The following is a 17,339-nucleotide window of genomic DNA, read 5'->3' on the forward strand; positions in this document are numbered from 1 at the left end:
TAGGTAGGATATTAGGCAGCATACTAGCAAGAGCTTGGTGGCGCAACCCACCGCCCCGTTCCAAAGGGGACGCTCATAACATCCATCCATTCATCCAGGATGTTTATGATAACTCAGAGGGAAGCTCATTACTTTTCGAAGCGAGATCGGGATGCCTCAGAACACGCACCTATAAAGCGAGATATAAGACGGAATAAGAAGCCTGTGCTTGCTGCTGTAAAGCTAGGGAGACTGTGGAGCATGTTTTATTAGAATATGAAGACGTCTACCCAGCGGTTGATTTAGGCGCCACTGGCCTCCTTGAAGCACTTGGGTTCAGCGACAGCAGTGGAAAAGCAAACATGTCCGCAATAGGCATTAGTAAGAGGCGATTGGAGGATTGGTGGAGTAAAACTAGGGAAACGACAAAAAACGGAGACGTACAAAAGCACAGTTCGAAATAGGGGATCAGAAAATTTGGGTGTGGTAGTTCATAGTGTTTTTTTTTTTAACCTATCTAGGACATTGGGCAGTATAATAGTAAGAGCTTGGTGGCGCAACCCACTGCCCCGCACCGTTCCAAAGGGGACGCTCATAACATCCATCCATCCATCCAGAAAGTGGGAAGTGAGAAACCGGCTTTCTATGCCGGTTTCCCACTTCATAAGCTTTCTATGGTTAACGAAAAAGGGTCAAATTTGCCCTTACATTGCGGCGCATGCCCTTTGGCTACGCCTGATAAAGCATGCCAGCCTTTGCTGGCTAGAACCAAAATCTTAAGGCGCAGTCGTAACCAGGTAGCACGTGAACTCGCAGAGGCTTTCTACATTGATAAGTCAGGTGATAAATGCGTAAGCGATTCTAGTATCAATCTGTATAAGAAAGAGAAAACGTTCTTGGCATGTGCGCTTAGGCAATGATTGAATGAAAATTTAGGTATATATATGTATGTGCTTTCTGAATAAAATCAGTCGCGAGTTTGCGCCCGTCCATGTCCTTACTCGTCCGTGTCTTTTTTTAGCGCAATTCCCTTCTTTAAGTATGTACGACCGACTCGCCCAACAACGTGCTCTCACCAACCATTGATTACTGTCTGATGACAGAAGGAATTCATGATCAGTTGATAGAAATGGTCATTGATGAGGAAGGGTACAGCAGCATAGGGAGTGACCATAAACGCATCATTTTGAAAATGGAATATGTAGTTGGGAAAGAGAGCAAGGAGTGCAAAATGGCCAGTCCAAATTTGAACACTGAACAAATAACAAATATCGTCACTAGAGTCGAGAAAGAACTTGACAAATGGCCAAATAAAGAGTGGGAATATAGTGAGCTTGTAGCTGCAATAACGGCAGAAATACGGAAAGAGAAACAACATATTCGTTGGAAAGGAAAAAAAAGAAACCGATAAGCTGGTGGAACAGGGAGATGCAAGAAGCGATCACCGAACAACAAAAAGCCTCCCGAGAGCACAGGCATAGCCTCCTATATTTAATATAGGAGGCTATGGCACCGGCAAGCAAAGAAGGCGCAGTTGCCGCAGGATGACGTAACCAGTAAATGGGAAATATACCGGCAGAAAAAGTCTATGGTTCAAATACAAGCAAATTTGTAAGTGCGGACCGCAATTTGTATGGGTTGCTGTGATGTGTTGTTATTTACCATGCGCTTCAAAGCTTCAAACTCGGCTCGTATCTCGGCTAAATTGTTAGAAGTAGTTCGTAGCTTCTACTATTTTCTCCTACTGTGGGTTTTGTGTGATTGGTGTTTGCGTATTCTTAGCATTGTCAGTGGGAGATGCGACTTGTGCCCAGCTCACCTTTTTATTTTGAGGGGTGCGGCATGCCAGTAGGACCCCTGGCGTCTTGCTTCGTAGGGCCTCCTTCTTTCTTGTCGGCTGTTGTTCCTGCTGGGGCACCTTGAGTCGGGATGCTGACCGTTTTCCTCTGGCCTGGCTGCCCGCAACGTCGAACGCGTGAGCGGCCACAACAAGTGGGACGATACTCCTAAGTACGTTGAACTAAGTGGTCTTCTGCCTCACGGCCGGGCGTCACGAACGTGTGGTTCCGCAACCACTAATCTGATTTTCGCACCTGCTCAGACTTCAAGACAAGCTTCACGCGAGTTTTCGGTCGCCCCGTGGTGCCGAAGCTTTGTGCCGAAGAGCGCCTGCGCAGCCGTTCCCAGTAGCACGCGGTGAGAACTTCACCAACTACATAGGAGACGTAGTTGACCTTTCCAAGCCTGTCCATGCACTAATGACCAAATCCGATAAGATCCGCCATCTCTTGAAGGGCGTCCAAGACGACGCCTTTCAAATGCTCTTATCGAAAAACCCGCAGACCGTCGTCGAAGTCACTGATCTTTGTCAGAGTTATGATGAACTCCGCCGACAACGTCTCGATCCTGACCCGGCGTTCTCCCACGCAAGATGCCTCTGTATCAAGCTTAGCCGTAGTTCCCGATTACGGCCCCCTGCTCTGCGAGATCAACTTTTCCTTCAGGCCGAAGTCGCTGAGCACCTGTCTCTACTCAGTGCCGTTCCAAGCTCTACGCCATCTTGGACTCGAAACCTGCGACAAATATGATACAGGAGCAATTAAGAGAAAGCTTTAGCTCGGGCCCAACTCCGACGCGGCCTATTCAAATACATGTAAAACGCAAAAACGTTTTTATGAAATAATCCCTGGACCGATTTTGATGAAATTTGTTGCATTTGAAAGAGAAAGTTAAATTCTAGTGACTGTTGGAAGCGGAATTTCGATTTAGGGCTTGAATTTTCTTAAAACGATTTTCAAATATTTGACCGTTTGAAAAAAATAGTAGCACGAAGTTTACAAGTTGATAGCTATGCATCAAGAACTGATATCGCAGTTCTGTAAACGGCATCCATTAGATCATTCAAAGCGGACAAATTCAATATGTCATCTTACATCTTACATGAATTTGTTACGTTGGTTACAACGGTTTTACAAAAGTTGTATTTCCCTAAGATTAAATTTTTTTATATTCATGTGTAACATATTAATTTTGTCCGCTATGGATGTACTTTTAGATTCAATTTACAGAATTGTATTATCATTCTTAGTGGTTGAGTTACAGAGTTGTAAACTTGATAGGTTCGTTTTTTGAAAATTTTTGATTTTCGCCAATTTTTTATAAAAAATTGACGACCTAACTCAAAAATTCGAAACCAACAGTCACTAGATTTTAAGTTTTTCTTTTAAATGCCACAAACCTTGTCAAATTTGGTGCAGTGGTTGCCGAGAAAAACGAATTCTCCTTTTACATGTATTTAGATAGGAGCACTCGAGCTAAAGCTTCCTCTTAAGTATCTGAGGCTATTCTGTCCCCACGTGCACCGCCGCCGGCACTTTCAAGCTTTGCAGTGAAGACAACTTTCTCTAGAATCAGATAAATCTTTATGGGTGTTCTGTAAATAATTTATTATTCTGAGTGTACTTCAGCCAGTTATTTAATGTGTCGATTCCACCAGACACTTTAAAAAATAGAATTTCGGAAACTTTTTTTTTTCGAAAATAACTCGGGAGTTAAAGGGTTTAAGACGTGTGAACTTAATAGCTAGTAAGTCTGGCTCCAACACAGAACAATAGTTGCCTGGCCTAATTTGCCATCTCAGGCACTACAACAATATATATTAACGTTTCACACCTACTTACCTACAAAAGTGTACAAAATGCGTGCGCCTTTGGTATACCACAGCAATTGTAACACACAACTCATCAAATGAAAATTAACTGGTAACCTAACGAAACCAAGGTGAAACTTCACTACTTCACAAGCAGGTAGCTTCACGCTCAGGCAGTTCATGTAACAGTATGCTGTGCCATGTTTAGTCGAAGCAGGGTGGTGAGAATGATGTGCGTGCATTGGGGAAATACAAGGAGCAGTACGACAACACCTGCCTTCTTGTTTTTGTTTATGCCGCATGAACCAATTAATCGCAACAAAATTATTAATAGAAAAATTGAAGAGTTATAATTGGCCTGTACAAGGCACCACTGGCAATAAAACCACCCCCGGCCCTTTTCAATGGGTGCCGCAGTGCTACAGTTGACCTGCCGAGGGGTGCCTGAGCCCAATAAAAATTAGAGGGGTCACTTCTTCGTTTCTTTCTTTTTTTCTTTTCGGGGGACTTTCCGCCTGAGGTTAAGCACTGTGGCCTCGCGTGCGGCCGTTCCAAAACGTTTCGCGACTAATCCGCTGGGGCAGGGCGCATGCGCCTTCGTACCGTGAAGAAGACGGATTGGGTCAGCACCAGTTGGTGGTAGTTGGAAAATTGGATTATTTAGAAACTTAATAAAATGTATAGATAAAAGGTAGTACAAGCCTACGCTCCAGCATCCAGTCACAATGATGATAAAGTTGATCACATTTTATGAAGGTGTTGAACTAGTGATGAGAAAAGTGCAAACTCAGTATGTATACTGTAGTAATGGGCTACTTCAATGAAAAAGTGGGGGAAAAGCAGGCTGGTGAACAAGCAATCGGCAACTACAGCGTCGATTCTAGGAACGCTAGAGGAGAGATGCTGATAGAATTTGCAGAAAGGAATAAGCTGAGAATAAGGAACACCTTTCTCAAGAACGGTAGCAACAGAAAGTGGACCTGGAAAAGCTCTTATGGTGAAACAAGAAATGAAATTGATTTCATACTTTCTGCCGATCCCAGTATAGTGCAGGATGTAGAAGTGATAGGTAGGGTAAAATGTACTGATCATAGGTTAGTGAGGGCTAGGATTCACCTCAATTTGAAGAGAGAAAAAGTAAAATTGGTCAAGAAGAAACAGGCCAACCTAGAGGCAGTAAGGGTAAAAGCAGACAAATTCAGGCTGCTACTTTCAAACAAATATGCAGCCTTAGAATAGAGAGATGAAGATGACATAGAGTTAGTGAATAAAACTGTAACTAGGCTGGCTTCAAAGGCAGCAATTGAAGTGGGAGGCAAGGCACCAAGGCAACCAGTAGGCATGCTCTTCCAAATAACAAAGGAACTAATAAAGAAATGACAAAGATTGAAAGTGTCCAACTCAAGAGATAAGATAGAATTCGCGGAGCTGTCAAAACTGATCAACAAGGTGGAAATAAGCGGTATTCGAAATTGTAACAAGAGAAAGATCGAAGAAGCCGTAAGAAATGGACGCTGCCTGAAATCAGTGAGAAGGAAACTTCGCATAGGACAAACCAAGATGTATGCACTGAAAGATAAGCAGGGTAATATCATCAGCAATCTCGAAGGTATAGTAAAAGCAGTGGAAGAATTCTATACTGACCTGTATAGTACCCAGGGGACTCGGGATGATTCCATTCTAAACAGTAATGAATAGAATACAGAAGCTCCTCCTATAACTAACGAATAGATCAGAAGGTCATTGCAAGATATGAGATGGGGAGGAGCGGCAGGAGAAGAAGGAATAACTGTTGGTTTAATCAAAGATGAAGGAGACATAATGCTTGGAAAATTGGTGGATCTCTATACAAAGTGTCTATCGACTGCAAGGGACCCAGAAAACTGGAAGAATGCAAACCATATACTAATCCACAAAAAGGGAGATGTTAAACAATTGAAAAATTATAGGCCCATTAGCTAACTCCCATTATTATATAAAATGTTTGCCAAGGTAATCTCCTATAGAATAAAGGCAACATTGGACTTTAGTCAACCAAGGGAACAGGCAGGTTTCAGGAAGGGATGCTCTACAATGGATCACATACATGTCATCAATCAGGTAATCGAGAAATCCAGTGCAATCAGCTTCTATATATGGCTTTCATAGATTACGAAAAGGTATTTGATTCAGTATAGAGATACCAGTAGTGATAGAGGCATTACAAAATCAAGGAGTACAGACCGCTTACGTAAATATCTTGGAAAATATGTACAGAGATTCCACAGCGACCTTAATTCTTCACAAGAAAAGTAGGAAGATACCTATAAAGAAAGGGGTCAGACAAGGAGACACAATTTCTCCAATGCCATTCCCTGCGTGTTTGGAAGAAATATTCAAGGTATTAAAACGGGAAGGCTTATGAGTAAGGATCGACGCCGAATACCTTATCAACCTTCGGTTTGCCGATGACATTGTTTTATTCAGCAACAATGTAGACGGGTGACAACAAATTATTGAGGACCTTAACAGAGAGAGTGTAAGAGTGGGGTTGAAGATTAATATGCAGAAGACAAAGATAATGATGAATAACCAGGCAAGTGAACAAGAGTTCGGGATTGCCAGTCAGCCTCTAGAGTCTGTGAAGGAGTACGTTTACCTAGGTCAATTAATCACAGGGAACACTGATCATGAGAAGGAAATCCGTAGAAGAATAAAAATGGGTTGGATCACAGACGGTAGACATTGTCAGTTCCTGACTGGGAGCTTACCATTATAATTGAAAAGAAAGGTGTGTAATCAGTGCATTTCACTGGTGCTGACATATGGGGCAGAGACTTGGAGACTGACAAAGAAGCAAAAGAACAAGTTAAGGACCACTCAAAGAGCAATGGGACGAAAAATGCTAGACACAACGTTAATAGACAGAAAGAGAGCGGTTTGGATCAGAGAGCAAACGGGTATAGCCGATATTCTAATTGACATTAAGAGAAAAAAATGGAGTTGGGCAGGTCATGTAATGCGCAAGTTAGATAACCGCTGGGCCATTAGGGTTATAGAATGGATACCAAGAGAAGGGAAGCGCAGTAAAGAACGGCAGAAGACTAGATGGTGCGAGGAAATTAGGAAATTCGCGGGTGGTAGTTGGAATTAGTTGGCGCAGGACAGGGGTAATTAGAGATTGCAGCGAGAGGCCTTCGTCCTGCAGTGGACATAAAATAGGCTGATGATGATGATTACCATACACCAAAGCACAGAATCATAGACCTTAGAGACCCGCCATGTGAGCACGACTTTGGCGAAATTCCTGGAAACCCAGATGTAGAAAGCGGAAGTAATTATCTATCACACAAGACGGTGGCGTGATATTTAACTAACTAATTAATAGAAAACAGTGGACTCAGAGTTCGGTTCATGCATTGCGTTCACCTAAAGTTAACCTTACAAACACCAGTGCCGCGGTGCGAGTGCCACAATGAGACAGCTAAGCCAAACATTAGGGTTGCCTACCATTTTTTTTTACTGGGTGATGTCAGCAGTAGAAGACAAAGCTATCCTGAGTCAACCGATTGATCGGAGCACGTTGACGGTCCACTTTGCTCTAGAGTGTGAAACTCGTCGAGTTGGTTGATCTTCAGAGCAAAGGTAGTGCAAGAAGTGCCACACAAGACGGAGAAGTACAGAGGACATGCGCTGCTCTCAAATTGTTAATTCAGTGCCTTTCCTGCGTACTTCAATGCTTTGTTTTGCCATTATTAATGCGAAAGCATTATATGTCCCATGAGGCAGAAAACCTGGCGTTGCTGTCTGCAAGGAGTGGTGCCAAAAATCAATGTGACCTCATCAGCGTCTTGTATGATGTCAGTAATAATACAGAATGTAGTAAATGGTATAGCAATGCTAATTTGTAGTGATTAAGGTTAATTACTGTGAATCAAAGCGAATTAAGGTTGTTTGGAGTGAAGCAAAGTGAATTAATTTATGTTAGAGAAAGTTAGAGTAAGGTGACTTAAGGTGGAGTAATATGTGAATTAAATTTGATTAAGGTTGGCAAAAGTCAGAGCAAGGTGGATTAAGGTAGAGTTGTGAAATGCAAGTGAAAATGTATAATGCCACGTATCATGAACAGAACAAATTAAAGAGAGAAGTCACAATGCTTTCGCATTCAAATCACCTAATACTTCAGTGGATGTCACTTTTTTTCGCTTCTTTTACTATGAAAACCACTTTGCTCCGTCGTTTTTACAGTAAAACGCAGTTAGCGTTTCTGGAAACACCGTAATCCTCCGCGCCTGGATCACGCATGCTCCGTCGATAGCGGGACGGCGAGAATGCACCTCGAACGTCCGTGCAATAGCTTTCGCAATAAATATTACCAAACCATCGCCTTTTTCTGCATATTTTAATACGTTCTACGAGGCACGCATTATACTTCCCCGATATGAGGAAGCAAGACGTGACATACTGCATGGTGGTGGTGTAAACGTGTGAGCCGCGCTATCAGAAACCGATATTGAACGGAAGCGGTATATGATTAGCGCGTGTCCGAACTACAGCCCGCATATATTTTTTGCTTTTTTAGAAAATCTAGGGACTTTAGCCCGAACATGGCAAGTGCGCTCAGGAAGTCCCTACTTAAAGTGTGCGGTTGAACGTCGCGCTAATTCGTGTCGATGTCATTGGGAATGCAGCAAGAGAGAGCTGCAACACGACGTTCGGGCCATAAAATATCAACACGTTGCCCGACGCACGTGAGGACTGGCGCGAAATCCTCTGCGTGTGTCCTGTGACGGCGCGACGTCAGTGGCCGGTGGCCAGTACGCACCGGGAGAAACGGTTACCACGCGGGGGCGTGGAGCCGCCCCCGCGAGTACAGGCAGAGGCGCCGGGAGAGGCGCAGCGAAACATGGCCGACGTTGCGTGATTGTTTTTCCCGCATCGAGTGCAGGGCCGCCGGTAGCTGACGGAGTCGCCGCCGCCAGCGTATGGTAAGCGGGGACTCGAGCCGGCGGAGGACACTGCGCGTCGTGTCGCTGAGTAGCGCCGGCGGCGCTTGAACAGCCATGAGCAGCAGCGAGGCGGGCCAGCAGCAGGGCGAGCCGGAGATGAAGGGATGGCTCGCCAAGTGGACCAACTACCTCAAGGGCTACCAGAAGCGCTGGTTCGTGCTCTCCAACGGGCTGCTCTCATACTACAGGCGAGTGGCAGTGGTGCGCGCAGTGGCGGCGGCAGCTGCTGACCGCGTCGTGCGACGACACGCAGGAACCAGGCGGAGATGGCGCACACGTGTCGCGGCACCATCAGCCTGGTGAGCGCGGTGATCCACACCGAGGACTCCTGCAACTTCGTCATCTCCAACGGGGGCACGCAGACCTTCCACCTCAAGGCCAGCAACGAGATCGAGCGCCAGAAATGGGTCACCGCGCTGGAGCTGGCCAAGGCCCGTGCCGTGCGCATGATGGAGTCCGGTGAGCTCAGCTGCTGTGACCGTCGCTCCGTTGGGCGGCGGTGATAATTGTAGCTCGATCGTAGGTGCGATCAAAGAAATCAAGGACACCGACCGCAGCAGCGGTCTCGCTCCGTAGAACCTCTGCTGTGGTGTATCCCGCCTGTTGAACGGGGGTCATCTCGAGAATGAAGCTCGGAGCCGTATATTGTTAGTTTCACTGACTACTTCGAAAATGAGACAGACGCACTTACTGGTCGCATACAGCAGACCTCAGCGTGGAAAAGTTGCGAGTAGCCGTGTTCGTCAATTTTTTGCATGCATGTTTTGAATTTTCATACTTGAAACTGTGCACAAACAAGTGGATACATTTGGCTGAGATTTCAACTTATTGGTGTGCCGTTACGACCCACCAGTAACTTCCTGAGGCACTCAGATGTCACAACAGTGCAGCTTACTTAAGTTTGACCAGCTTCCTCCCTCTCCAGGTCTCAACGGCAATGTAAAATTGTATAGACCGTCTACAAGCAGTTAATGTCACTTGCAGAGTAGCCTTTCTGAGTGCTGTTTTATTTCCTGAAACACCCCTTTCTAGGCAGCTGCATTGCACAAAGCATAAATAAAATAGCGTTTGGGGCTTTCGTTTACACTGTAGGCACTACGATGGTACAATTATATTTCCAGAATGAGTGTATTATAACAGTGAACATACAAAGGTAGATGGAGAACACATCTTCAACAAGCGGCACTATCAAATAATATGTGGAATCTGGCAATGTCAGCAATATGATGGGGAAGGGCATTTTGTTCTCTGTCTGCTTGGGAAAAGAAAGAAATGAAGCTGAGAAGGTAGTAGTACGTGAACACTGCCTAGGGATTCAAGGTTACCAGTGTTATTATCTTGCGGGTGATGTGATACATAGTGTTGTGGGAAGTGGGCAAGAATTTATAAAGAAGACAAAGGCTAGTGGTAACTGTAGTGGTAAGGGGAAAGAGGCACACCCAGGGAGGGAGCACTCAACCCATGGAGTCCCCAGTCAAGTGTGCACCCCCTTCGAAAAAAATTTCTGGCTACCTCAGTGGTGTATGAAATTTTGCATTTAGAGATCATACACTTAAGTCATGTGAATTGCAGTGAATGCATCCTTGTGGCACAATATTGGACAGACGTGTATGTTGACAAGGCTGGTTAAGGTCCTCTATAAGGCGGTACTTCAAGACAATATAAGGTTGTGGAATTCTCTTCAGCAGGTGGACTTGGTTACCATCTGTAGTGACCCTCCTCCGTCCTTGTGTGATGTTATACCTCATACTCTATATTTCATTTTCCTTTCTCCTCTTCAAGTAGATGGGCGTGATGTACCTTTCAGCAGACAACAGCTAGCCTGATTTTCCTATTTTTTGCTTGTTTTTGTATACAACAACAACAGCAATAATAATAATATATCTTGGGTAGCAGGCATTTTTTCGTCTTTATGTGTAGTATGCTGTTTGTGACTACCAGTCTTAAAATTTGCGGAATGTGGCACACGTGGGTGCCTAGGGAAACCAAGTGTTTTGTTTGCTGAATGAATGTCAGCAGTAATGTGAGTATTGCAGATCAGATCATTAGACAAGGTAACAATTGAGTACTGAAAGCATTCTACTGTTTGCATAAAAATGTCAGCTTTTGTGGAAGAAAGCAGAAAGAGGTGATGGGGGGATTTTAAAGACCGTCACATTATTCATTGTTTTGTTTCGAAGGAGTTCTTCAAAGTCCCTGTGTTTAGTTTTTAATTCTATATTTTTAAGCACGCACTGTAATTTTTCATTATCACTAAACTTTATTCCTGAGCAGATGCTGCGAAGAACTAGTGGGGGGTCTGCAAGCCTGTCTTTCACTTGTGCATCTTTTCTGGCCTGCTACGATCGTGCTCTCACTAGACTGATATTTCTGGTATGTTGGAAGTGTCATTTAGCAATCGAGCTTAACGAGCCTATCTAGGGGAGTACTACTGATGCACATTTTTGAGGTTGCGGGAAGTCTATGCACGCCTCACGCACATATGAAAGGATGACACTTAGCGAGTATCAAGCTTACTTTAATGTGATAATACAGGTAATCTTTTAATGCTGGACCTTACATCATCTACATTATCATCACACAAAGGAAAACTTGCTCCTATTGTGTTGCGATAAGACTAGATGTGATCATGTTGCTTATGAAAATTTTTAAAATTAGCAAGAGTTCTGTGTGCACATTTTCTGGCTGTATGCAGCGTGTGGCAGTGGCTGCAATCGTCGGAACAGAGTGATCCATTGTCTCAAGACATCATAGCACATTCGCCTCTTGAGTGCCGAAAATGAAACTGGGTCGTCGAAACATCTGGGATTCTCTGCCGTTAGCTAGTATTCCCTTCAGTTAGACCCTTGCCAGACTGCAAGGCTTGGTCAGTAGCAACAATGGCAGCCAAAAGAACAATCTTGGATCTTTTTTTTATTGCTTTAAGTAGTCTGTAACTTTATTTTGTTTCTTGCTCTTCAAGCATGACTCGAGCAGCATCAAGCGAAGGACGCCGACTTGTTTTAACAAATTGGCTCAGTGCGACAGTGCACAAACAAGTGGCAGTGCAGGTAGAAGTAGCGTCGACTACTAAAAAACAAAACTAAAGTTATACGAAACAATTTTACTCCTAAGGATGCACTAGCATAGTCAGCTGAATTTCTTGTGTTTTCAAGCTTATAGTAGCTGCTGCATGCCTGAGGGGGCGTTGGTGTCAGTCGTTAGGGATAAAATTAACTAATGTGGCATGCTGCCGAGTTCAGACTAAATGAGTTTTCCTTCCATGGTTCCTCGCCGGGACATTTCACTGTTCGAATTAAGCAAAATGTTGAATTAAGGTGGGAGGCCACAAAAAAAGAAAAGAAACCTTTAAATCGGAAGCAAGGATACAATAGCATTTTTTCCTGTACAAGATTGTCTTACTTAATTACGCAACTATATACAGTGCAGAAAAGTGGTTAATTTTATATTCTGGCAAGTAATTTTTGTCATAAAATGTGTTAGAAGTACTAGTCGCATCATCATTGATAAGTAACAAATAAATTTCCGAATTGACTTAAGCTTTGGTATTTATGTGGCCAAGTATGGGACCTATGCAGTGAACTAGGATAAATGTAACGGGGTAAATATTAAGCAAGTAATGGTCTGAAAAAGATAAGCAAAGCAAAAAAATTGCCTATTTGGACCAAGTTTATTTGCAAAATGAGCACTAAATAAAAAAAATATTGCATCAATTCTTTTGTCCTAGTTCGCTGCACACATCTCTGTAAGAAATGAGTGTGCAACATTGAAAAAAAATTCATTCAGCAAAATTATCAAAGATTATGTAACATGAGGTGGAGCAAAATCTTGTGTTGAGAGAAACATACACAAATGTTTCCAATCACGTGAAAGGTGTCAGAACTGCACAGGCGCCTAACGTGCAACCAGCTTCACAGCTGGGGTCCCCCACAAGGGGCACTAGTAGAGCCTTCTTTTTGTTCGTGTGGCTGCTCTGTGACACCGTAAAATGGAGAAAGTATCTTGAATGATGTTTATATGAAAGAAATAGTACCGAATTTTGGAACCAATGCAACATAGTTTTGGTTTCGCAATACGAGGGTATGGGTTGGAAAAACTCGCTGTAACTTCCGAACTAACAACGGTAGGAAGATAATTTTTTTGAAACATGTTTCTGAAAGTTGGGGCACACATATAATGTAAAAATAAAAAAAATCAATCTTGTGCAAGAAAATTTTAATATGGCCTCGCACATAAACTGATGTTAAATTAATGGGAGTCAGCTGTATATTATCTTGCGATTAGAGAGTGTGGGCTTTCATTTAGTTAAAGAAGATGCCAAGCTAAGTGTGTGATTTCATTATTCCTTTAAATTGAAGTTCATAGGTGTAACTCGGGATGTGAAATGGTCATGTGCAGATGAAATATGGGAAACTGTCGACACAGCCCAGTTCCAGTGCACTAGCGGGCAAGAAAGGGTGCTGCCATTGAAGCGCTAACAGTTTCAGTATTTCCACAGGAAGTAAGAGGAGATTGGAAGGCCGAGCACTTGGTGCAAGGGTGTTTAGCTTGGGCTGCTTATGAGAACAAGCCTTTGCTATGGCTGTGCTCTTTGTGACCCTGTAAATTTTGTCATCCTCCACCAGCCCCAAGGCCTAGTTCACCCTGACACGGAGGGCTTTTGCCTTATCAGTTGTGTAGTGTGTAAGCCTAAAGGACTCTTATTAGACAGCATTATATGCATATGTATACATGTAGTTTAAAGGTAAATTTTCCTGTCTACTCTCTTGGTACTCGAGTAAGTCCGTGTTGAAAAACAACAAATTTATTTCAGTAGTGCTCAGCCTAAAGGTGAAATAAATTTGTTGTCTTTCAACATGGACTTACCCAAACACATGCATGCATGCAGGCACACGTGTGAGTACATTGTAAATAATCTTTTAGTGCAGAATAGCAGCGTGTGTAGCATATGGAAGGGGTAATTCAATTCTAGTATTTTATGGGGGATTGCAGATTATAGTAAAAAACTGCAAAACTGCCCATGCCCTCCAATAACAACATTTACTTTTTCAAGTGTTGCTGGTGTCGTTCTAGATGATACAGTGGTCTTTTGAAACACACTGACATTACCTAGAGGAGAGTGACATCAAATGATTCTGGCAGCCATGGGATACTTGAATCCATCACAGCAGGGCATAAAGGTGAATGACAGCAAAAGTGATAGACTTGTAGAGGTGAGATTTACCTTGGGGCAGCTGTGAGTATTCAGGGAAGCTAGTGTGGGGCCACTTTTGTTCGGTTCAGTTTTATGCCTCCAAGGTATGGAAAGACTGGAATGCACTACTTCTACACTTGGCAGCTTTGAAAATGTCCAGGAAACCTGCTTTTTCAGTAGTGCAGCAATATTAGACCAAGACAAAATGAATATATACAGACAGCAGCACAGCACATAGCATGCCATAGTACAGCGCAATACAGAATGAACACATCAAAGATGCATAAAATACAGCTGATATTGGTAGACAATGCAGGCAGGTTTGTGGGCAAAAGACACCATGCACCCATGCAAAGATGTTGGACAGTGACTACAACTGGATGGTCAGTTTGCAAAATAAAGCAGTAATTGACTCTTAGGCTAGTTTCCAGTATGTTTTTGTTGCAGTACAAATTTTTTTTATGAACCTTTCTGGTGCAATATGTGTCAATTTGTGTATCGCAGGATAATCGCAAAAATGATGTGGTTCGGTAGCAGCAGGAACAGGCCTCTTTTTTTTTCAGGGGCTTTTGTAACCTGGCTAGGTTGCTTTAATTTTCCCATTCTGATTGCGAAGCACATTTGTGCGTAGTCTTTGTTTAATCGGCAGGGAAGGCTTGAATATGGGCCGTGCAAGTTTCACCAAAATGAATTTCGCTGCTCTAGAGAAAGGGTAGAGTACTGGTGCAAGAATAGTTCAAAAATGAACAAAACATACATAGGGTATGTCATTACTTTGTTGCATTTTGGGCTGCATTTTCTTGAGTTATGGCATAATTCAGTTCGAACTTGTGGCTCTTTCCCAGTTTTCAAAAAAGTAGTCTTTCATGTGTCATATAAGGCCTCATGATTAGTGGGTTTTATTGTGCAAGGGTAATCGAGGCCATGGAGTCCCTTGAGAAAAGTTTATAGGTGCATTGGAAAATTATCTTGTTAGAAATTCTGATTAACAATGATTGAAGCTGTGTGCAAGCATAAAATTAGTGTATAGAGGCATTAGTACCGTATTTACATGATTTTAAGTCGACTCGAATGCAAGTCGACCTCCCATATCGCGTGACGGGAAAAAAAACAAAGGGAGAGCATACCCGAGGGCGCATTCGATAATGAAAATATATTAGTAGCTGACGTGGTCACTGGACTACTCATCTTCACTAGTGCTGCCGTCGTCATTGTTGCTACGGTCCCACAGCGCGTCGTCGCCTCGCGAAATTTCACATTTGGCAAACGACCGTGCCACCACATCTTGTGGAACAGCAGCCCCCGGCGAATGCACCCAACCACACGCAGCCGTCAGGGAGGCAATTTTGACAGGTCCGGTTGACGTAATTTCGCAGTCTTCTGCCGCCAGCCACTCGTTCTACTCACGTCGGAGCAAGTCCTTAAAAGGACACTAAAGCGAAACAATAAATCAGTCTAGACTAATGAAGCATTGTTTGAGAAGCCTGTAGGCAGTCATTTAAAAAAAAATAGTTTGATTAATAGATGAGAAAATGAAGGCCCAAGTATTAGTATTTGAATTTCACGCCGGTACGTCAGCGTGACGTCAAAGATGCCAAAGTATGTTTTCACATTTGGGCCCCGCTGGCTGAATAAAGGTTCCCGAAACTTGCCATGTTTAATATTTGGTTCCTTTAAAACACAATGTAGTCAATCTGTATCGCTATACATAATTAGTAGGCCCTAGAAGATGCCATCAAAATCCAAGATGTCACAGCTCCCAGGTGCGGGAACTTCAGTAGGCATCGCCACCCGTATTTCGTTGCACTTTTTCTGGCTTACGAAACGTCTTATCGTTGTAAGAGTGATGTTTTTGGTGTTGTAGAATGGTAATTTACTGATGCAAAAGAAATCATTTTTCACTTTAATGTCCCTTTAAAAGGCGAAGATCCAGGCTTGTTTCATGACCATGTTGCACTTCACTGGCAGGGACCAATCACGCATTTCACCGATGTACGCCGCAAGCTTAGCCTACAGCTCCGGAAAGCGTCCTGACTTTTGCATGTGGGAAATTCGTCACTTGCCGTCACAGGCAAAAATTTCGCTTCGCTGCAGTCGCTACTCGCACCACCCGTCCAGAAACATCGAACTTGCGGCCCGCTGTGCAGAGGTTTGTTTCTTCGGCCTAAAGGATGGCAGCACTCTTGAACGCTGCTGTGAACAAGTGCCGAACGATTAGTAGGCCTGGAGCACTCATGACGACTGAGGAAGCATAGAAGTAGCACGTAGCTGGCAGTCAAGTGGAATGCGTCAAACCAATGCCTTTTATCAAACTATAGAGAAAGCTAAGTGCAACAAGCAAAGCGAAACCCGTGAGCGGTGTCTGCTCTTTCATGAACTACCCATGCTCCCCGCATGTACCGCCGTTCTGAGGGTGCCCCCGCGAATGGATCAGCAGCGCTTCCATCAACTATCGATACCCCCTCATTAGTGTTGTGTGCACTGTAAGACTCTCAAAAATGTTGAAAAACCCTTCCGAAAAGCGAACAAACACGCAGGATAGCGAAAAGCTACGGGTAGGGCCATAGAGCAAACATAAAATTGTAACTACGCTGTAGCTCCCGTTGGTCTCGCTTTTTTGGTGGTGCCATGTTTTGGTTTTGATTGTAAGTCAACCCCCCACTTCAGGTTTTCAAATTTTAAAAAAGTGGTTGACTTACAATCATGTAAATACAGTAACTAAAATTTGTACATATGTAGTAAACATAATAAAATCGATGAATAAACACTTATCACAATTCACACCTGTAGAAAAGTGTGAGCTCTTCTTGCCAATCTGCTGAGGCCTTTAAGCATATCCATAAGAAAACTGCATTTGCCATCATGATCATAAAGCATGGGACCCATTGCTTGAGCCCAAAGGAAACTCTGTGATTTACAGGTTGCACGGCATATGTTTTGTTGGCAAATGTGAGTAAAGAAACCTGCTTGACGTGTTTTGGTAAATATAAAATAAATACTGCTGCTGCACACTTACGTGACAATGATAATGCAGAACACTGTATGTAGGCAATGTGACAAGCCTAGGTGACCTTGCTGCCAGAGCGCAGTAGTAACAACTACATGAAAATGATATCCTGCAATGTGCACAGAGTGTCTTTAAGTTATGGTCACACTTCAAGCGGTCCTTCTTATACCTTTTATTTATTTATTTATTTATTTATTTATTTATTTATTTATTTATTTATTTATTTATTTATTTAACAGTACTGCAGACAGCTGGGCTACCCAAGCAGGATAGGTTACATACGGTGCATTAATAGAGCAACTTCAAATGCAGTTGTATTTGGACATTCAATAACAAAATAAGGCAGACAATTTCATTGCTCAGTAGTAAGTATAAGGGAAAAGAAAGGTTTCGGAAACTGCTTCGTCCTAGCAAGGTATGGTTTTTATAATGTTTTTATAATAAAACTGACACACCGTTACCCCTTTTGAAGCCATGGTTGCTTCTCATACTGACCTGGTTGTAATATTCTTGCATTCTCAG

At 43.2% G+C, this 17,339-nt stretch overlaps 1 protein-coding gene across 1 annotated transcript in view; it reads left to right on the plus strand.

The window, feature by feature from the left end:
• The first annotated feature begins 8,366 nt into the window (after window positions 1–8,366).
• Window positions 8,367–17,339, plus strand: part of Osbp (oxysterol binding protein) — a 60,178-nt gene continuing 51,205 nt past the window's right edge. Inside the window, exons 1-2 of the mRNA XM_075686807.1 lie at window positions 8,367–8,804; window positions 8,870–9,075. Of these exons, the coding sequence (XP_075542922.1) occupies window positions 8,671–8,804; window positions 8,870–9,075 (340 nt within the window). The 5' untranslated portion in view covers window positions 8,367–8,670. The remainder of the gene's footprint in view (window positions 8,805–8,869; window positions 9,076–17,339) is intronic.

The sequence above is a fragment of the Dermacentor variabilis genome, chromosome 3 (genome assembly GCF_050947875.1).
Source record: "Dermacentor variabilis isolate Ectoservices chromosome 3, ASM5094787v1, whole genome shotgun sequence".
NCBI lineage: Eukaryota > Metazoa > Arthropoda > Arachnida > Ixodida > Ixodidae > Dermacentor > Dermacentor variabilis.